Source organism: Odontesthes bonariensis, chromosome 15, assembly GCF_027942865.1.
Source record: "Odontesthes bonariensis isolate fOdoBon6 chromosome 15, fOdoBon6.hap1, whole genome shotgun sequence".
Lineage (NCBI taxonomy): Eukaryota > Metazoa > Chordata > Actinopteri > Atheriniformes > Atherinopsidae > Odontesthes > Odontesthes bonariensis.
Window position 1 is genome coordinate 17326134 of NC_134520.1, and position 22375 is coordinate 17348508.

At 42.0% G+C, this 22375-nt stretch overlaps 1 protein-coding gene across 3 annotated transcripts in view; it reads left to right on the top strand.

Moving 5' to 3' along the window:
* The window catches only part of tle2a (TLE family member 2, transcriptional corepressor a), a 38403-nt gene that overhangs the window by 7635 nt on the left and 8393 nt on the right, over positions 1-22375 (top strand). The window contains exons 2-11 of one of the 3 annotated variants that reach the window (XM_075485261.1): positions 3112-3275; positions 13279-13342; positions 15547-15591; positions 17719-17781; positions 18145-18249; positions 18761-18968; positions 19316-19332; positions 19854-19949; positions 20409-20453; positions 22044-22205. In XM_075485261.1, coding sequence (XP_075341376.1) covers positions 3112-3275; positions 13279-13342; positions 15547-15591; positions 17719-17781; positions 18145-18249; positions 18761-18968; positions 19316-19332; positions 19854-19949; positions 20409-20453; positions 22044-22205 — 969 coding nt within the window. The remainder of the gene's footprint in view (positions 1-3111; positions 3276-13278; positions 13343-15546; positions 15592-17718; positions 17782-18144; positions 18250-18760; positions 18969-19315; positions 19333-19853; positions 19950-20408; positions 20454-22043; positions 22206-22375) is intronic. The other 2 variants (XM_075485262.1, XM_075485263.1) reach the window with 2 other exon arrangements.

A 22375-nucleotide genomic window follows, 5' to 3' on the forward strand; every position in this document is an offset into this window, starting at 1 on the left:
ATAATAGAAAAGCTTTCTTTCATGTCATTCAACCTTGTGCGGTGTCCCCAGTGTCACAGAACTGTACATTACAATTATATGAGCTGCGAAGACCTAACCTGTAACTTTGTAACGGTGATTTTCCGTCTATGTAAGCTTTGTTCAAGGGCAGACGACATGTCTCTTGTTTGCTCTCAAGCTGGGAGGGAGGGAATAACTAGGATTATCAGGTGAGGCTCCTTGCTCAGATCCATTCCCTTGAGGTCACCAGGTCAGCTTAATGGTCTGACCTCGCACTTTAAAGCCTGCTCAGCTGTTTGCCAGTTCAGGAGTAAGGACAGAGTAATAACATTGGTTAATGGGAATTGTGAGGAGTTAGGAAAGAGGTTATGTGTGCTGGCGTGGGATCAATGTTTTCATGTTCTCAGACAGCATCTGTCACATGCATCTCATCTGGGTGGGTGTGAATCATATTAACAGCCCTAACCAGTAGCTTGGAGTTGTACACAGAGTGGCTAAACTAGCACAGAAATTGCAGTTTCCTCCATTTCTTTATAAAATATCCTATTCTTTTATCAAACATTTGAGAATATGGACAAGTCTCCAGCTTCATCCATGCTTTTATTTTTGAAGGAGTTACTGATTTTGTTCTCTGGAGGTATATCTTTGAAAAAGGAGAAAGAACCCTGAAAATGTTGAAAGAGAAAGAAAGGAGCAATAATAAGGATAGCCTCCCCTTTCTTTCTCCTATCGCCCTCCTATAAAATGGCCATGGTGCTCTTTTTTGCCCCCATGAAGAGTAATTGATGTGTGTGTTGTGTAAAAGTGTGTGTGTGTTTAGTCATGTTTTTTGTGTAAAAAGAAGGGAGGTTTGTATGTGTGAGCAAGACTGACAAAAACATTCATGTGTATCTATGGGGGGTGAGTGTGTTTAATAGTAGGTTTCATTGCGTAAAGTTAAGTGTGTGTGTGTTTGTTTGTGTGTGTGTGGCTGCATGCTTGAAGAGGGGGATCTGGCAGACAGATTGAGAGCAGCTTGTTGGAAAGAAAGAGGAACAACAAGGCCACAGCCCATCTTCGATCCTTTTCTTTTTTGAATTTTCCTTTCTTTATTTTATCTACTGTTTCCACCTCCTTTTTAAATATATATTTCCAGAAGTAGTCTCATCCAGTTTATCTTTTTATTTTTTTTTTCTTTCGATTTCTTCTCCCTTCTCATCTTTATCTGCACAGCCCCCCCCCCCCCCCCCCTCTTTCCTCGGTATTTGATTTCCTGTCCTCAGATAATCTTTCACCTGCTGGCACACCTTTAGCTCTTTAAGAATATCTCTCTCTTGATCCACATAAAGTTGGACTTGGATGTATCTGAATGTGTTACACACACACCTTGGATTCCTTTAGACATTCAATTGAAATAATCAAGCTGCTGATTATACATCATTTATGCGTGATGACATGGTTTATGATTTGAGACAGAGGTATTATCTTTTTTCACCCAGTTTGTAGGTTATTTGCTCCAATTTAATAGGTGGGCAGCTTTATATTTTTTATAATCAAGATGCTGTGATTAAACCAAGACTTTTAAGTTGAGATGACTCCAGGACATAATCCTCCACAGCAAAGGCTAATTACCACTTTCTCTGTATAAATTCAAAAAGTTACATTTTCTGAAGGGTCTATTGAGCCAGTTTACTCAAAGGACAGGGCAGAATACATAATGACACGACTCGTGTAAAATGGAGATTATACTACAGAGAGGAACCAAGCAAGATGGTTAGGCTTGTTAGCGCTTGAAGTATGAACGTGATCTGTTATGCACAGTAAATATAGCTGCTAACTGGAGTAAAATAGAGCTTTTTAATCATATTTATACCATTTTGCACAAAGATTTTCACTGCATTTAACAATTCCCCCGTCAGGGTAGCAAAGCTACATGACTACCAGTTAAGAATGTATGCAAAGAATAAAACGAGTCTTCCGCTACTCTATATTTCCGCAGGGCAAACTCGGTGTGTGTGGTTTTAGTTAGAAAGTCGTATCTGTCGGCTGGAATTTAAGGAAAGAGCTGGTGGTTGGTGTCCACTCCATACTGTATATAGCTCTGATGCTTTCTTTTTAACCAGTTGGTACAATGTTAGAAGCTTATCTGTGCAGTTCCTGATTTTATTTTATTTTTTTAACTTTTGGAAATATCAGTTGCGGTTTTGAATGTATCTGTCAATTAACCTTTAGTCACTTTTGACAAGAAACGGCCTCGCTTAGAGGAGAATCTCTTCCAACTTATCATTCCTTGTTTCAACGGTGGGGTAATTATTTTGGACAAAGCTCTATTCAAAACTAGCCAGTGCATTCCTGTTTTGGAGGAGGAAAAAATAATCATCACTTTAACTTAAGGTCACCGTCTTGGTGACGTGACCTTGTGAAATGGCCGTTCCAAGCACTGTCTGCTTCTGCTCTCAGTTATTTTGACACAGAGCCAGACAGACCGACAGCTCTGACCACCCTCCAAGGCCATCTTGCAGCCCCCTTTTTGTCTGCCTGTCCTGCAGTATTACCACTATGGTTGTAGTCTCCTAATTGCTCTGGACCCTGCAGGGAAGAGGGACCATATGGAGGGATTGGGGGCTGGGTCCTCAGTATGATGAGGTCTGTTTTTTTCCGTTTTTCTTTCTCTGCCTTTCTCCCTCCTGCTGCTCTATTTCACTCTGTATTCTTCTCTTCTAATCAGTCTTGTAATTAAAGAAAGTCTCTTCATTTGGCTAAGAAGCTCTTGCACCCTTTCACCATCATAAGTGGGAGCTCCCGACCTATTAGCATCTGGCTCTGATGGCCATGACAGAATCTTTGTATTACACACCCCCTCACATGCTGGCTGAAAAATATTTGTCATGTGCTTTTCTCGCTTTTCGTGTTTGTTTTGTTATGTCCATCGCTGATGCTGGTTCTCGTTAAAGTTGTTTAAAAGGTGCAGTCTGTTTCCTCACCACATGAAATGAGTCATTTTCTGAAGAAAATTCTTCAACCTTTAACACAATTCTAAATCCTGATGCCAAGCGTGACTCCTGTTGGCAACTGACTTGCTCAATCTGTTTTCATTACGGTTCCCTAATAGTTTATTTTGTCTCCACCTAGGCGCCTCTGCAGCCACCCCCGTGCTCCTCTGCCTCAGCAGTAGCGGCGGCGGCAGCAGCAGCAGCGGCGGCTTCGGGGACACCCCAGTCGCTGAAACTAACCTACCCAGAAACTCTGGACCGCATCAAGGAGGAGTTTCAGTTCCTCCAGACACAGTACCACAGGTGGGTGTGTAGAGGCGCTACAGGTATTTTTGCAGTGTCCTGTTTTGTCACCAGGCGGTCAGATCAAACACAATGTTTTCAGAAAGCAGAAGGCTGTCTTTGTGCGATGGTGTTGCAGAAAAACTATGAAAAGTGTGTCTCACAGCAAGAGCCATAGCTGTATCATACACAATGGCAATCTTGCCATTACTTCAAGTACAAGGGTTGGAAAGTAGTTAACCAGGAATGTGCACTTGCATGTATTTGATTTATCGATACAGTGTGTTGCCAAATGACTTTGCATTCGTTTGTAGAGTCAAAGGTTTTGGCAGGTTGAATTTTTCTTGTTCTGCAACTTGCTGTTTTGTCACACCCAATCTCTAACTGAGATGACGCGCTGTGTTTTGCTTCCTACACTTTTTTGTACAACTGTACAGTGTACTAGATGTGCAGGAATGTGCCCAGAATGCCTTTCAATTTGGGATTTGGGCTGCTTGTGTAGTCCTAGCTTTCCCCATCGCTCTGTTTTCTTGGCACACCTTCACAGGGTCCCCACTCCCTGACTCTTCCCTCATCCTGCTTTGATTTAGCAAGCCAGAATCTCCCCTCTCCCCCTTTCTGTCCCACTTCAAACTTCTTTTGTGCAACAACTCACACATACACACACTGTCCACATTCCCTCTAACCCCTGCAGCTACCGTTGCCCTGTTCACAGAAAAGTGTGTGTGTGTGTGTGTGTGTGTGTGTGTGTGTGTGTGTGTCTTTATGTCTTCTCTTTTTTCGCCCATCTTCTCTGGTCTCCAGTAGCTTGAAAGTCAGAATCCTAAAAAACTCGGAAAACAGGACTGTTGGATACTCTCAAAGATACCTTTATGTTTAAGATTAAGTGGGTAATATCTCTGTAAAGTGTAAATACATCTAATATAATGATATACACAATATTGTTATTGTCATTTTACTGTGTGGCTTCAATCCAACGTTGAAGATTGTGTAACTCTTTCAGCCTGTTGGCACCTCTTGAGAGCATGGTCAAAACTCTATTTCAGAATGATAAATGATTTAGGAACGTTGTTGTGTTTTGCTGCTCTTTTTGTATAAATTATTCTAATCCAGTACCTGCAGGGAGGGGAGTATCGATGCATGTGGTAATATGCTGTAAGGGCTCACTCTTATTTAGCCAGAGTCCTGGTAGTGTGCTACTGGACACTTCTTTTCCACTGTTTCTTTGAAAAAAAAATATTTTTCACTTAAAATGAACACTTGAGTTGTAAATTTCAATGTAAGCACGGTAAACTACAAGGTAGCCTATGTTTTTCACCTTGTGATCACCTTTTTTATGTTTTTAAACCAGCCTTTTGAGCAGAAAAATTCAGCTATCAAGTGAAATGAGTCCTCCCTCTTGGTTGAGACGGTGTAATCGGCATCACTGGCAGCACTTTTAAATGACTCCTCGTATTACAAAACACTTGGAGCGTCTCCCTCTCGCCGGGCAATAGCACTGAGAAACAGTGAGCAGGGTCCATAATAAGTGAATCATGAGATTTAAGACATAAGGAGCAAGAGCAATCATGTGATTATATCTGTATTTTCCAATTTCATTACCACTGCGAACGGTTTCAGATGGTTCAGGTTTCCAGGAAGGATTGTTTAACCATCCTACAAGCTTCTCCTACAGCCCATAAGCTGTCGTGATTACAGAAACACACCAGAATGATTCAGCGCATATGAATAGCGCTGAAAAATAATACCGTAGTCATAAAAAGTAACACTGGCAACAGTTATTGGAACAGCTTTTGTTATCCTGTGGTGGGTATGAGCCCGTTAATTGGACTCATTGGTTTCGCTCATTGATAATTGGCTTAAAAAAAAGCAGTAAACTTGGGTTGCTGTTCAGGTTGTGTTTGACACACAGTAATAGTTTTACTGCTGCCTTTGATTTTTTTTTTTTTTTAATTTTTTTTTTTTTTTAATTTATTTATTTTTTCTTTTTTGAAGAAATTTGATGTTTAAAGCTGTCGCTGAACTTTTATTTATTCGGGTTTTTTTTCAATTTCATTTTTATCATTACAAACACCGCTTTGCATGAAAATATCTTACTTCTAGTCGGCAGGTTACTAAGATGAAACTACATCTGTCCTAAAGTAATATAATGTACAATATCTAGTTTATCATGCTGTTGAATTGAATCGTTTTATTGGCTAATGTGACATCCAAGTTCATATATTGTAGCTTTCATCTTACTGATATATTGCCAAGTCTCTTGCTGATGTTATTGAAAGTTTTTTTTTTTTTTTTTTTTTTTTCACGATAAGTTACAGCTGAGAGACGAAGGAAATGTTATACACTGTATATTACAACACTTAGCACAGATTGAAAGCTTTTTATGTTTGTGAGTTTGGCAATCACCAAGTAGCCCAGTCATGCATGTCAACTCTTCTTGAGCTACATGCTATTTAGAAGTCATAAAACAACCATTATGTAGTAAAAAATAGAAGTTATCCTTTAACATGGCAAATGGCACAATAAAACCACTTGGCTCTTTTCATAATGATGTAATTCCTAGAAGCTGTTTGATGCCAATTTGCCAACTGACCATACCAATAAAGAGTTCAGTTTGGCAGCAGTTTTGAGTTGGCCCAGACAGCCGAGGCCGGTAGGATTAGCAGTGGCCTTGTTTAGTTCAACAGGTTGGAGCTCAGAGCTGCGTCTCTGATTACAGCTTGCACCTTCATGCAATCAGAGCTACCGGCACACTATTCACCCTGAAGCGAAAACATGACCTGAATGCCCACACAGACGGACACAAACACACCGACCCAGTCAGACGCGCTCCCAATCTGATTCATGCGCTTAAAGGACTGACACACAATCGTGGGCCCTCTCCAATTATCCTCACACACAAATAGATTTTGTCCCGAAATAGCAAGGCTTAGTTGTGTATTTTGGCTGCAGGGAAGGTGGCCGGATTCTGATAGATGTTGGATTAGACAGCAGGAGAGAGACAGTGGAGGGGTTAGGGCTGATGAACTGCAACAGGGTTTGTGTGTGTGTGTTTATTGGCGAGGGGCACGTTTCTGAATTTCTGTGTTGCTTTTTGGTTTTGGTGGCATCACCAAGTGGTACGATGGGATGTGAAAAAAAGAAAAAGTCTAACCAGGCTAAAGAAAGAGAAGACTTAATTAATTAAGGGGTCATTGCTTGGGCATCGGCTTTGGTTTGTGTGTGCGCACGGCGTGCATGTGTGTTTTAACTATCTAAACAAGCTGTAATCAGCAGGCTGCAGGGAGACGGGAAGAGCTGCTGACAGAGCTCTCATTACTGTAATTTTCTTTCTTTACTAATGCACACACAGGTCATTCTTGGTGACGGCAGACATGCTTGTATTACTGTGGGTGTGGTTGTGGTTTTGGGTGTGTGTGCGCGCGCATTCGTGTGTGTGTGGTCTGTAGAGTCGGATAGACTCTCCACTTACCACTAATATGCTGCCACTCATCAGTAAAGAGCCCCTCCACTCATTTCTGCCCAAATACTACATAGCAGTAGTAACTACTGACACACATACAATGTGTGTGTGATATTCTAAATATTTAGCTGTCAGCAGATCTTTGGAAAAACATGAATCAATTATGAAATTATTTTGAATTTTTATAGATCACCAAATCTAACCAAAACATGGTAAAGGTCAATATTACCTTCAGTAGCTGTAAACTACATCTATTTATCAAGAGGATGAGCATCACCTTGGACTAATTTTGTTACTCCTTTTTTTTTTTTTTCACAATATTTCATATTTATAAGGAAAAAAGATAGAAAGTGAAGATGAGCTGAACTACATGGACTTGCACATGTATTTTGATATCCGTGCTTGTGTATCTGATTTGAACAGCCACAACATTAAAACCACCTGTCTTAAAACGGTCAGGTTCCCTTAACGCTGCCACATCAGCCCCCTCAAAGTCATGGACTCAGGATTTCTGCTGGTGTCCTGTGGTGGTTTGCAGTTGATTGTTTGGGTAATATGAGTTTTGGGGTTTGGCCCTCTTGGATCAGTCTGGCTCTTCATCTTGTGACAGATGATTGATCAGATTGGAATATGAGTTATTTAAAGGTTTGGTCGATATCTTGGTTTGTTTGTTTTGTTTTTTTTTGTTGTTGTTGCTCCTCAGCAGACAATCCACTGATCAGTGTTTTTATTGTGGCGGCTTACTGTTGCGTCTTCATAGTGCATGTTAATACAGGGTTCGTACGGTCATGAAAAACCTGGAAAAGTCATGGAATTTTAAAATGGTCATTTCCAGGCCTGAAAAAGTGCTTGAAAAAAATAAAATCGCAAAAGTTTTGGAAAAGTCATGGAAATTTGTAACATTCATATTTTCAGGTCGTTCATTTATGCTGAGTTTGAAATAATTACAACATGTTGTCCTGTAGCTTAATGAAGTGATTTGTTCTGAAATCGCCGCCGTTCACTGAGGAAATCATGTTAAGCCGCCACTGTCAGCCAGGCTTCCGAGCCGAGGACGCCCGGCTTCAGGAGGGGGCGGGTATGCTCGCAGCTAAGCAGTTAGCAGCACCAAATGTAGTTGACATGCTTTTAACCAAGCGTAATATGGGCTTCCCCTGTTTTAGTCAGCAGCCGCCACTGCTGTGTGCATAGTATATGTTTAACAGTTAATATTGTAAATTATTATTATAGTGATGTAATTGTGTGGGGTCGTTTTGTATTTCACTTTTTAATACCTGTTAGGATTAAATACATGATCTTTCTAGTTGAAGCCATTTGTTTCATTTCCTCAAAACACTTAATTAATCCAGTGTTATTAATGTAAACTATGAGTTTACTATGAATGAACTGTGTTAAAAGAATTTCACTCTAAGGAAGATAGGGCACTCATGATCGTAGTTAAGTGCAATAATGAAATGAAATTACATCAACCTTTATTTTCAATTTTGTACAACAATATATTCAACATTATATTACATTATGTAAACAGGACTGGACTTTTATTGCCTGAATAACGATAAGAAATACGACTGGTCAGCTCACGGTCACAGCGCAGCACTCGTTCGGCACAGCTTCATGAGAGAAAGTTAGCAAGTTTAGCTTAGCCTTCGAGCCAAGATCGCTCACAAACATTACATTAACATTACAAAATAAAAACACATTTAGTCAAATGCAATGCTGTCGTCATCTTACTGAGCATAATATATAATAATAATAATGCTAACCGCATTATTACATTAAATACAGTTTCAGTATAACGCTGTGCTTTGTGTTACAAACCTACCATGGGCTCAATCCTCGTGCACTGGCTGCGCCTACATCACAGCCCATATTTACGTGCTGAGGAGAGCCCTGCCAACCAGTGAGCGTCCATGATACACGAATAAAGATAAATATGATTGGCAGTCACTGTGGAAGTGGAATCAACAGCCAACCCGTTACATAAGGACGTTATTAGCGATCTACGAGTGGGCTGTCAAAGCTAGCATCATCTGTTTACATTGGCAAATGCTGCGCAAACTACTTCCGGCGGAAGTAGTTTGGAGTTTGGAATTCTCATTGTTAGTTTTAATACTACATTTGATCACTTTTTCATACACCGAGTTTTCACCAAATGTTTGGTCATGGAAATTTGGTTTAAAGTCTTGGAAAAGTCATGGAAATCTTTTGGTCAAAATGTGTAAGAACCCTGTTAATAGATCTTCGGTGTACTCAGATATAAGTGGAGGAAATGGTCCAACATCTTCTGTGTTTCTGTTTCTCACAAAATTATCATTTTATCTTTGCTTTAGGGCAAGCTGAGGATTTTATGTTTTTTCATAGAGGCATTTTGTTTGTGGGTTGGTAAAAACCGCTCCCCGTCTTAATTCTATGTGTGTGTAAAACATTTATGAAAGACTAGCATTTACTGTACGTTTATCATCAGAAAGGGTTGCAGTTGGCCATCTTTAGTGTGTGTAGGTGTGCATGTTTGCTTGTGTGCTCACCCTTGAGAGATGATGAAAGAGTACACAGGCAAGTTGGGTGGGTCCCTATTATGTGTGTGTCTGTTTGAAGACTGAGGCTCTGGGAGAGCTGAGGAGAGGCTGATCAATAGTTCATGAGATGTAAAGTGAACAGTCATATACCTGGAGGCTTTTTGGTAAAACGGTCCTGACACTGTAAAGGCACAACGCTGGTGTAGTCGCTACATGGCCCCCGTCCGGGTGGGTTTTTACTGTCTGATAACTGTTTGTGTAAGTCAGCTGTGATCTGTGGAGCCAGTTCTTTTCTAAGTTTGATATGACTTTGAAATAAAGATCTGTAGGTTTTGAACTGTTGAAGAAACAAGAACAAGATGATCTTCTGTTTGTTATAATGAATGAGTTCCACTAATTCTGTTTTTCTTACAGATTGTAAGAACGACATGGGAAAACGATTTAATGTGAATCTTTCACAGTTGTGCGTTTTTAATTTTCTTGAAATTGTAAATTTGCTGCCAACTTTTGGAACTTAACATCAGCTGATTCAGTGTTTTAAGATGAACCATCAGTGCAGAGCCCAAAAATTTACAGCTTTTCAGGTGTGTCAGACGTTAAAGGCCATATTGGTGGTGCCTGCTTATGTTTTTAAATTTTGATTAAAGAAAACAAGATAACATAATGATAACTAACACATACATAAGTAATAATTTCAGTTCTATGTAGGATTGACAACCAACTCAAGGCAAGGAAATTGTTTCATTAAGGCAGTTCCAGGCTATAGGGGGAAAATGTCATGTAATTTTCTTACTGTGGTAGAACCAGTTTTACATTATCTTGTGTACGTAGTGTGTTTTTTGCTTAGTCCAGAGGGGAGATTGGGGGGGGGGGGTCTTTTCTAATGCTATATTGGAATGTGGTGCAGCTAATTATCTGAACATGTTTTTTAGCCGCACTTTTATTGTGTCATCCGAAACACCTTTGTCCTGCTTGCTGAGAATGAATGAATATTTTCATGAACCTTAATGAATGAAGATAAATGATTTCTCAACTTTGCTCTTTTAGCAAAATGATCATAATAGAGAAGGTAAAAAGTAGGCCTATTGTTTAAAAAAAGATGCCTGGAAAGGAGGTTATGGTCCGTTTCAAACACGGTGACTTAAAAGACGGTCGACATATTTCTCCTAGATGCAGAATTGGATGCTTCAGTGTCTGACGGTTCTCATTAGAGCGTGGGTGTTCTTCACTGTTTATTTAGCACGTTCGCGTGTATGTGTGGGTGTTTGCACTATATACATGTTGGTGTTTACATTTGGTTTCTTTGTGCAGACATACGTGCAGTGTATGCTGGTTTATTGTGTTCATGCACGTGTACTCCCAATGATCCCATGCTGCAAGTGGTGTGCGTGTGAAGAGCATTTGTGTGTGTTTAGTAGCTGACAGAGCTGTCTGAAGGTTGGCAGGCTGCAGATTTGTAGCGCATTCAGCTGATCATCTTATCTCCTGTCACCGCCGGTGAAAGATTGAATCGAGCCCACCATAGTACACACACACACACACAGTCGCACACTCCTCTTTTCTTGTAGCTTCTTTCTCCTTCTTGTTCACTCAATTTTGTTTCATCCCTGTGTTGTTGTCTTTCTCTCTGTCACCTGGAACTTCTCTCCCTCCCTCTTAGTAAATGGGGCTGAGCCAAAGACTAATTATTACAGGCAATCATTTCAACATGAAATGCCTACTTCTAGCTCACAACTCTCCTCCTCTCTCTCCCTCATTGTCCTCTCCCCTCCAACTCTTTTATGCTCCCACAGTCACATAATGGCAACACGCACTCACAGTAATTCCATTCCCTGAAGTCCATTTTGTGGGGAATGGTTATTGCTTTCTGAGTGCAACCTTGAGGTCTTTCTTGTGAGCACAAGAGATGTCAACGTGCACATGGTGTGTATGTCTGTACATTAGCTGTGCAGCCTGGTACAGCTATTGTGAAATTTGTGGCAGGCGTGCCAAAAACAGACTCATTTAACAAGAATACAGACATTGATTTTCTTTTCTACGACTGTCTTTAATTGGGTTTAATCGCTGCTGCTCATTTGCCTAAAACAAAATCAGATGATGGAAGGTTTTTGTGAATGTGATAGTTTGACTTTAATCGATCATTTTCAAGGACCCTAAAGATGTCCTTTTCTGCTATTGATCCTCTTGAAACGGCCGACAGTAAAAGATGACACATATGCTGCTGCTTCAAGTTCTGAGTGAACATGTCTAAAGCTGAAATTATTAGCCAATTAACGGAATTACTGATGTAGCTTTCCAAAAGAATGTGTGAGATGATTGATTTATTTTTTTTCTGAATATTCTCAGATACCCCCCCCCCCCCTTTTTTTTTAAAGAATGATGATTATTTTTATTTATTTTTTTTTTTTTTTAGATCAGTTCAGTCTGATTGCTTCACCACAGATCGATTTTAAAGCACAAATTAAACATCCACACCTCCACACAGCGCTGTAGGAAGGTGCTGCATCGTCTGATTTGATCTGAAAGTCCCTGTTCTGCTGATGAGGCTGAATGTGTGTTTATTTATTTTTCTCTTACCAATATTTTCCACTTAGTTTGCTTCGTAATGAGCTCAAGAACTAAGCTTTTTATTTTTTTCATAATTTACAGCTATTTATTTACACTTTTTCTTTTTAACACCATCGACTGATCAACCACTGCTGAAAATTGTCTTTCGTCACAAGGATATTAGCAGCTGCACATTTTAAACGGTGAGCAGTCGCTCATTATCTGTATGCTGGGTTGATGGCTCCTCTTGAAGCCTGAAATTTATGCTGTGATAAATAAACCGTTGGCCCCACACACAAACACGTACATAGTTACATTAGTTCTTAGCCCAGCTGTGAGTGACTTCTGCCGAGAGGCAATTCCACTGTAATAAAATCTGTAGGGTGGGGATGGGGTTTAATCCTCACTACACTCCTTTCAGCGCAACCTTCCCCTCTCACTCTTCGTCCCGTTTCTCCCTCTCCCTTCTTGGGTCTGCTCAACTGGCTGGCAATGATAAATGAGTCAATTATGAGTGTGTGTGCACGCAGTAGTGGAGAAAGGGAGCGGATGGGGTCGTTATTACCTGTTGTGGCTGGGGGTAATGTTGCGTTATTAATCATATTCTAATTTTCCTCCGCCAAACGACCCTCCCTCCACCCACCTCCAATGTCCCACCCCACCACATCCCCCCAGTCAATCTATCTGTTGCCTGCAAACAAGTTGGAATAAACTGCCAAAGGCCCCAAAAATTCTCTCTTACGAGACGGAGGCGGGGCGGGGAAATGTTTCTGTGGAGGAGTGAGAGCTGCAGAGGCAGCAGGGAGAGATTTGTGTTTTTGGACCTGAACCCATTTAGAAATGATTTGTGTGTGTGTGCAAATCCAGCTGCTTATATTGTCCAATTTTTTTATAGGACATTTGGGGACAGGTTTGGGTGTGAGGAGACATAAGACTCAGAGGACAGACATAAAATATGAGACACACAGGAGAGGGGTTTGGCTGCAGCCATCTCAGATACCATCAACAGCCACAGGTCAGATCCTGAACATAACAGGATGCAGATTTTTGTTAAGACTGAAAAAAAGCAGCACTAAAAGCAGAGGCTGCAACATTAGGGATTGGGCAGAGACAAAGACAGAAGGGCTGGCTGGTTATTGGGAAAGCTGAAAAATAACAAGAAATGAAAGCTCCATGGATGTATTGAACTTTGTCCAGAGAGAGAGAACAGGAGGGACACCCTGGATGTGCTTCCCTGCAGTCTTGGCTGGATTTCAGGTCCCATGCGTGACTTTGTCTATTTCTGCTCTGCTCTAAGGTGATAATGGGCTGTCAGCACCACAGTCACCCTGCTCCCTCCTCCCCAGTAAGTGATGGAGGGAGAAAATAGAAAGGGGGGTTGAACAGAGAGGCAGCTAGGAGTAATTTGGAATGTTGCTAATTGCATTGTGTATTTTTTTTTTTATTTGCAGTGTGATATAAATCTAAATGATTTGTGTTCCATTCTTTTCTGCTGCAGTTTGAAACTGGAGTGTGAGAAACTGGCTACAGAGAAGACAGAGATCCAAAGACACTACGTTATGGTGAGACGCACACAAACACACAGGCCATGTCTCTGCACATTCACTCACAGACAGTGCAGTGCCAAGTCCCCCAAGTCCCTTTCATCTGCTAACAGCTGCTAAACACCCACAAACAAAAAAGAAAAAGATCACACGCACCGGACCACACAGGCACACACAAACATTCATACTGTATGTAGTGCTTAAAAAGAACCATGAGATTGATCAAAATTTCATCAGTTTTAGCAAGAAAAATGTTTATATGAGGCTGACTGTTTTCAGAGAGCAAATTTAATTGAATATATCTGATTTCTTTTGTTGAATGAGGAACTTTATTGGAAATAATGAGCCAGCTGTGTGTGTATATGCTCAGATACCTGTTGTTTTATTCTCTGTTTGTTTACTTAATCATAACTGAACTGAAAGCTAAATGATATGTCATTTGGGCCCAGCAAAATGAGGTCCAATACTGTTTCTTGTTGTAATACTTTCCTGAGTCAAGTGATTTTAATCCTTGGTGATTAAAATAATCTATACAAAAATCTGAGCATCCCGCAATATTCGAGTACAGAGCAGGTCGTAGAAGAGAATGAGACTGGATGATTTCATTAAATCTGGGCAAGGAAACAAAAGCATCAGAATGTGTTCCCTGTACTGCCTGGATGCATGAGGGACCAGAACTCCTCAAAAGTCTTCAAACCTCCAGTCTTGATTTACCTGTGATCGGAGCCATAAACCACCACAGCTGATGGAGTGTGGGCTGCCCACAACCTGCTGTGCCAAAAAAGAGCTCTGTGGTAGTCTTGGCTCAGACCCTGTACTTGTGAGGAGAAGGAGGGGGGGTAGCTGGCATAAAGTACAAGCCAGGTCTCCTCAAGCCGACTGATAATTTGGGGGAGTTTGGATGTTGCTTAGCAACAGGCGAAACTTGGCAAAGATACTGCTAAGCAGAGCTGCCAGCTGCCAGGAAAGGCATCTTTTATGGAGGCTTACAGGCAAACGTACACTGACAGAGGAGTGTGTACGCACATGGCTTGGAAAAAAAACGCACTCGCAGCAAAGGACTCACTGCACATAGATGCACACGCCTACACAGTTGCAGACTTGCGCTATAAACACACACACACCTGCACTCGCACACATATGCGCGCTAACTTCCAAGAAAGATGTCTGGAGAGAGAGGACCCCTACCATCTCCTCTCCCATCCTGCCAGCCTGTTCCGGCTGCCCAACTGCCAATCTCCTCTCTCCACTACCAGCCACGCTGAAAAGCAAATGTCAGCCTGTCACTTTTTAAGGCATCCGACTTTAGAATGTTCTTCTTTTTCGTCCATCTCTGAGGGGAGAGAGATCCTCAGCTGTCTGTCTCTGTGGCATTCAGCGTCTCCTGAATGTCTCACACCTCCTTGTACTTTTAGATAAAAGCCAGGGTCAAATAGCTCACATTAGACATGATTATTGCAGTGGTCTGTCACCTTCCTCTGCCTGGCGACAATTTCCCTGCACCGCTGTGGGTTACTTTGGCTTCCGAAACATGCCCCAGGGTCATTTTAGTGCCACTGACTTTCAGCAGACTCAAGGTGAAATTAGCGATGATGTGCTTTTAGAGACACGCGGCACATTAGAGTGCACATGCTCGGACTGCCTTCTTTTGAAGGCGGCAAATAGGAAACTGAGTGCTTCTTTTCATTCAGCAATGAATGTAACCATCCCAAACCAACCAAGTGTGATTTTATGCAAACATAAGTCATAAATCTGCGGAAGAGAAAGATGGAGCAAACAGTGGGAAAAGAAGTGTCAATTTTCATCACATTTTCTACCTCGGTTGGTTTCATCCAGATGTTTTCAAACACAATGGAATGAATAGTTTTTTTTTGTTTTTTTTTTTCAAATTGGTGGCATTCGGCTCCGATGTACAACAGATATTGTATATTTGTTTTATCAGCAGATTATTATAGCTTTGTTTTGTAGAGGTTTGGAGCGTTTCTTATAACCTTCTGGCAATGGGAAATTGGAGAACGTAGGCAGACTTGCAAAGTTTATTTTATTTCACAACGTCTTTTATTTTTCACTGGAAAAATTAGATGGTTTCATTCATTCTTGGAGTGCATCATTGGAAATGTTTGCTTTTTATAGAAAAACCCTCTGGCGCAGGAAAGTGTTCCAAAGCCTCATACTCTTTGTATCCAATCATTTATATTAACCAATCCTCTCCTTTGTTTCAGTATTATGAAATGTCCTACGGCCTTAACATTGAAATGCACAAACAGGTGAGTCAGCGCCAGCTCTCTTCCTTTCTGTTGCCTGTTTTATTATTTTTTTTTTTATTTTCTTTATTTTCTTCAAGCTTGACATTATTTTCTTGCATCATCACTTCCTACCTTCTTTTTTACCCCCAATTATCTCTGCTCTGAATAACTAATGTTTTCAGGAAAGTCTATCTTTCTTTGATTGTTCAGTCAATTATCTGACAGACTTCCAGAGAAATGTTATGCTGTGGAGGCATAAATAGGATCCACAAACAGAATTCATTTCTCATCCATGGACAGATGAGCATGCTCTGCCCTCCCATCTTGCCCATCATTAATCCCTCTGTTACTCCCTCCTTCTGCCCTTTTATTCATCCTCCCACCCCTCTCCTTGTGATCCCATTTCCCTTCCCCTCTTCCTTATTTCCTCCTATTTGTCTCTTTTCCTAATGCTCCTGTCTTAATCTCTGCTTTTTTTCCCCATCCCTTCTCACATTGATTTCTTTCCTTCTCTGCATCTCCTGTTTTTCCATGCACCCTCCCTCCACCTCTGTCTCCTGCAGACACAGTCCACGCTGAATTTCACTTTAAATCAGGTCACCGCTTTCCTGCCGTCTACTCTTTCTCTCACTCTCTTCGTTCATTTCACCATCTCAATCGCTTTGCTTTTGACATGCTGCTGCTGCCACTCCCCCCCCCCGTCTCATTTTTCCTCCCCCGCCTCCCTTCTGTTTCTTCTTTCTCTATATCTTTCCTCCCTCCCACATCCTTCCTTCATTGGCTGTCATTTCCTCAACGCAGTCTGCCCTTTTCCTCCTCTTCTCCTTCCTCCGCCTCCCCTTTTCATTTCCACTCTCTCATTTTGTCCTCCCCTCTTTATTTTCTGTCTGTAGATTGCTCATGTTCTCTCCTTCTCTCCCTTTCTCTCTCCTGAAGATGTCATTTAGTAGTTGGAGTTCTCTAACAAGAAATCATTGTGTCTCCCTCGGGGTGGGGGGGTGTGATGGATTCAGAGGAAGAAGAGCAGGGGTTGGAGGGTGGGGGGAGAGGGTGGGGGCATGTTGGCTGGCTGAAAAATGTAGAATGCAGGGAGGGAGAGATGGGATGAGAATGAGAGGGGAAAAAGGAGGGGTGGAAGTTCAGTCCGCCATCAATAAATCACTTAAGAGGGAAAGAGAATGGGGTGAGTGTGGGTATACATACAAAAGCACCCTTGCATGCACATGTATTCTCACACTTTCTTGCACGCACACACACGCACACACATGCCAGAGTCTAGCTGTCAACAAGATAAACAACCTGCAGCCATAATGATGTTGTCATGATCTCTGCATGCATATTATTACTGGCCGTAGCAGCCTCGTTGGACCTGCTGTGGAGCATGTTTGTGTGCATGTGTGCGCATATTAATCACGACATGGCTGTGTTTGTACTGTACTAATACCAGGGAAGAATGAAACGAGGAATGGATGAATGAATGGAAACGGCAATAAATGGAGTGGGATGGAAAAAAGATGGACAGAGATGGTCAGTAGGGAGCGATGAAGGGAGAATTGGCCGTTGGTTGTGTTTTGGAGCAGATTGAGGCAGACACACACCCACAGCAAGATGCACTGACCCCCGGCAGGAAGCAGCCACACACACACACACACACACACACACACACACACACACAAGCATGCAAAAATGCAAACACACACATAGACAAAACAGACATGCAAGGACACATCAAAAATATATACACAAACCCGCATAAGATGGCGATTATTTTGTCTCCTTAACACACACACACACACACACACGCACATGCACGCACGCTCTGTGTGGGCTGGCTGTGGCCACAGCAGATGCTGTCCATGAATATTTTAGCCAAAGTCTCTGGCAGAGTTTCCATTTGCATGGACCAGATGTAAGCAGCTGAAATATTTACCACACTGGCCCTGCAAGAAGCAGGCCACAGACACACACTCTGTGTGTTTGTGTGTGTGTGTGTGTGTGTGTGTGTGTGTGTGTGTGTGTGTGTGTGTGTGTGTGTAACCTTCACAGGCGTGTCAGTTTTCTTTTGTGTTCATCCTCAATCTTGGATGTGTGATCGTTTGTGTGTTTATTCATCAAAGTGACAGTGTCTTTTTTTTTTTTTTTTTTCAGACGGAGATTGCAAAGCGGTTGAACGTGATCTGCGCTCAGCTCATCCCCTTCCTGTCACAGGAGGTGGGACACACATACACTCTCACTCTGTACTGCATTCAGCCTGTCTCTCCTTTGTAAGAGCAACCCACACTGAAGAGGCGACCACACTCACACTCTCACACACAGAAGTGCGGATGGACAGAACTTCAAAGCACATTTAATTTTCCTCAGACACCAAATGGTCGCATGCATTCACGTGACCGAAAAGGGGGGAAGAAAAATCCACCTCAAAGATGCTTTTTGTCAAAATATGACTACTTTTCTTTTCCTGATTATCAGACAGTGTACATGTTAACATTAACTGAGTTTGAACTGGGATTGGGGGGGAGTAAGAGTTGCCTCCTTTTTCAAGTACCCTCACTGTCATCTTGGTTTGTTCCACAGCATCAGCAGCAGGTGGTCCAGGCCATGGAACGCGCCAAACAGGTGACCATGGGGGAGCTAAATGCTTCGATAGGGGTACGTGGGCTCCCCCCTCTGCCTCATAGCGTGTGTACCTTATACTCCCATATTTTTTTATTTTTCCTCCTTTTTCTTTTCCTTTTTGTGAGGCAAATTTCCATTTGCCAACTTTTGGATATGTTGACGAATTGGCTTATATTTTTTGCAGACCACAATTTTTTTTTTTTAGATGAAGGATTGGTTTAAGGCCTTATTCAAGTGTCTCCAATGGGCACCTGGAAAGCCAAAAAAAAGAGACTCAAATTAAATGACAACCCGCCAAATGGTTGAATTCTAAATTATATTCCTGGGAAATATAAACAGTCTTTAAGCAATATTTCACTGTAGAGCTTTCGGTCCCAAAGCGCCACTGCCCTGACCTTTTAGTATATGTCCTCTCACGCACATCGAGCACTTAGTTCCCTTCCTCTACTTCCTCCTTTCTTCCTCTTGATCATTTCCAGTGAGGCCGCTTTGTTCAGTACTTGTAAGTCACCCAAATCTCTTTCTTGTGTCTCCTGTCTCTGTTTGGTTTCTTTTTCTGTTTTCCTCTCTGCAGCAGCAGCTTCAGGCCCATCACCTCTCCCAGCATGCCCAGGGTTTGCCAGTGGGCCCACATCCATCAGGACTGTCCCACCCTGGACTAGCACTTGGCGGAGGGTCCAGCCTCCTGGCCCTTTCCGGGGCTTTAGGGGCCCAGCTGGCTGCGAAGGATGAGAGAGCGCACCTGGAGGCAGCGGCTGCCGCTGCTGCAGAACACCACAGAGGTACAGAGACCCTTTAGAAGATGCAGTGCACAAAGTGTAGAAGTTTTGTTCAGATTTGTGCTGGAGTTCTGACTGCATTTTTGAAGATGGAAACATCGTGGTGAAATAAGAATAAACACTAAAACTTGGCTTGGTGAATTGTGATGATTGGTTTTGCCTTTGGAATTTTGGCGAGGCGGAGGAGTGTTGCTGGTAATAACTCTCTTCAGGGATATTTTTACACTGAGTCATCAGCTGCAGAGTGATATAAAGTGATAGCAAATAATTTTGCATTTGTGTGTGTGTGTGTCCTTTCCTTCGTTTGCTGTCCTGCTTGCCACCTCAACGTTTCTCCCTGCAATGAACAGACCGTGAAGCAGGACCAGTGAGTACAGATTACACTCCCCCTTCCTCTGTAGTATTTAAAAGTGTTGGCAAAATCAATTGTGAAAGTAGGTGTCAACTCCACAAATGCTTTGGTCGTAAAAAATTTTTTAAAAATAGTTGGTTTTTCATTGTTTGAACTACAGAAAAGTTTTGCAGGTATACAATTCTACACGGGTTATGTTAGCTTTGTACAGCTTTTAGACATCATTACTATGTGCTTGTATGGGTAACAAAGCATGCTCCAGCCACTCTACAGCCTCCACTGCTGCCTTAAAGCAGTGTTGGCCCCTGAGTTGGCCAATCAATGCAGCCTGATATTCTTTCACATTTATCTCTGCAGCTCATAAGCCTGACATGATTTATGCAGTCCTTCTCACCTCATTATCACCCTCTTCCTCCCACTCCCCCCCCCCCCCCCCCCCCCCCCCCCCACTCCTCCCCTGTGCTCCTCGCCTCACCGCCCTGCTCTTGTTTCTCAATTCGATCCTCTTCCCTTTTGGTTTCCGCCTGTCTCTGCAGAGCTCTCTGTCCAACGGGGATAAGGGTCGCCCAGCAGACTACCTCAGCAACGGCAAGAAGAGGAAAGCTGATGAGAAGGAGTTCATGACAGACTATGTGAGGATGCTTTTGTAAACCTCTTAAATGTTTGAGCAGCTGTAGGAAAGTCCCCCCCCCAACTCTGCCTGTCCTCGTCAGATATGACTGGAGATGATTGCGCAGTGGTTAACAAGCAGACTTTTGATACTTTGCTTTCTTTTTCTTTTTCTTTATTTTTTTACACATTATTTAAAACAATCTTGCATCCTGAAGCTGAAACTGTGAAAGATCAGATATATTAATCCCGGAGGGTTTAATTTCAGAGAGATACATTCATCTAGTTATTTCATTGTCAAATACAGAATTATCAATGTTTGAGACCTGAAAAAAGCTAACGCAGACCCAAGCCTTTGATGTAAAAAAAAAACAACACTTGTTTTGTTTTGTTCAGAGTTGTGCATGTGCACATGGCATCTGCATACACCACAGAGCAGAGCAGGGATAACTCCTCTCACCTTCCCTCTCTTTCTCTCACAGGGCAGCGATGCGGATAAGAGTGATGATAATTTGGTGGTGGACGAGGTTAGTAAGCAGCCGCTGGCCTCTGTTTGCCTCACTTGACCGCTTTCATCAGCATACATCATGTAAACATACCCAGCAGGACCATATGAATAGTAATAACAATAATCCCCTGCAGTCCTCCTCTGCCTCTACCTGCCCCCGTTTAGCTGCACACACACAGCCATAAAGTACACAGGAACATTGCAACTGCAGTTTAAGCTGCCTGCATATTTCTATGTTCAACGGGGTAGATGCGGCTGTGGATTTAAAAAAATAAATAAAAAATGAAGAGGAGTCAAATTAACTGAAGGGAAAGAAATTGGCACACTTTCTATCTTACTTTTCAAACCCAAACCACATTTGGTGTCGGTTTTTAATGCATATTTCATCGTTCATTTTCTATTTGAGTCTCAGCCATGTTTGATTTTATGGTCAGGGTTTGAACTTGAAGTGTTCCCAGTTTCCTGCTGTGACTCGGAAATGATGATTTCCCCGTACACACGAAACGCAGCATCATCGTGCTGCTACTGGTAGAAAGCTCGGAAAGCGGTCAGTGGAAATAAGCTGAAATAAGAGGGCTTCTTCGCAGACAAAGCTGAAAGGATGGTGGAAAGCCATGTCTCAACGATAGTTACTTAGTCACCGACACCATTGATACACCAATTTAAAAAAAATAAATAAATTTAAATAAAAAAAACCACAGAATTTCCCACTTAATATTTGGAAGTTTCAAGTGAAATGCCCTCCCTGCCCGCATGGATTTCCAGCTCAAAGTCAAACGAATCTCTCCAACCCTGACCTCATTATCCAACATGGCTGCCCAGTGCTTAAGATGGTTTTTTCGACACACTAATCTAATCTGATCACTTGCAAGCAACAGTGCAGAGAATTTCCCTAAAGATCACATTTGAGAAACAAATCTGATTTGATTTGCTGTCTGAACAAAGCCTCTGAAAGCTTTGTGGGATGTAATCTTCTCGGGTTCGTGACCCCTCGAGCTAAGTTTTTTTTTTTATATATATGTAGTTGCAAAAAACCTGATGCCAAGAAACAGCTTTTTTTTATTTTAATAGGTTGAATGCAGTTGGTTTGGAAAATAAAAGGTGAGGAGTAATAGGAATGAGCAATAAAAGGATATGCGGTTCTTTTTTAAGGAGCACTGAATAAGAATTAGAATGGGCTCCCTCGTTCATACTTGCCTTTAATGTGTTTGAATGAAAAATAATGGAGAGCAACATTTACAGCTCTCTGCTCTTAAATAGATGACAAGGTTTATCCAAAGTTCACAAGGCTTCAGTCAGACAAACCATGTGGGTGGCTTTGAAAGTTTGTATTCTTGGAGTAAAATGTCTTCTCTGCGGTTCCCAGCAGAGTGTTTCCTCCTTCAGCTACAGTGGAAGAACTGCGACATAAAGCAGGAATTTCATACAGAAGATGGCTGTTACTTCACCGAGACGATTAGCTTTAGATTTTACAGACATTTAATTGCACAGGAATAGTACTGTGGGTTTTGTCCAGAACCAATTACACAGGGAAGATCTGTTCTGTGTGAGGAACACGTCTTCTTTCCGTCTTGTTCAATCATTTTTTTCTTTCTTTTAAAATATTCAGGACCCATCGTCCCCCCGCAGCGTGCAGTCGTACTCATCCAGGGAGAATGGTTTGGACAAGATGCCCCCATCCCGAAAGGAGGGCCCCCCTCAGGCCAGCCCCACCTCCCTGGCCTCGTCCAGCAGCGCCACCTCCCCCTCTCGTGGAAAGGAACCCCCACAGGTAGTTTTTCACCTTCTTCTTTAGTGTCTCCTTTTATCTGTGCAGCCACACATTCACTCTCTGTGTATTCAGCACACACTGTGTTTCTGCTGTTTTGTTTGGGGTTGGTCTCTTAAGTTTTGATGTTGGAAATTTAACATCCCACACACATTCACTCTGCTGATATCTTG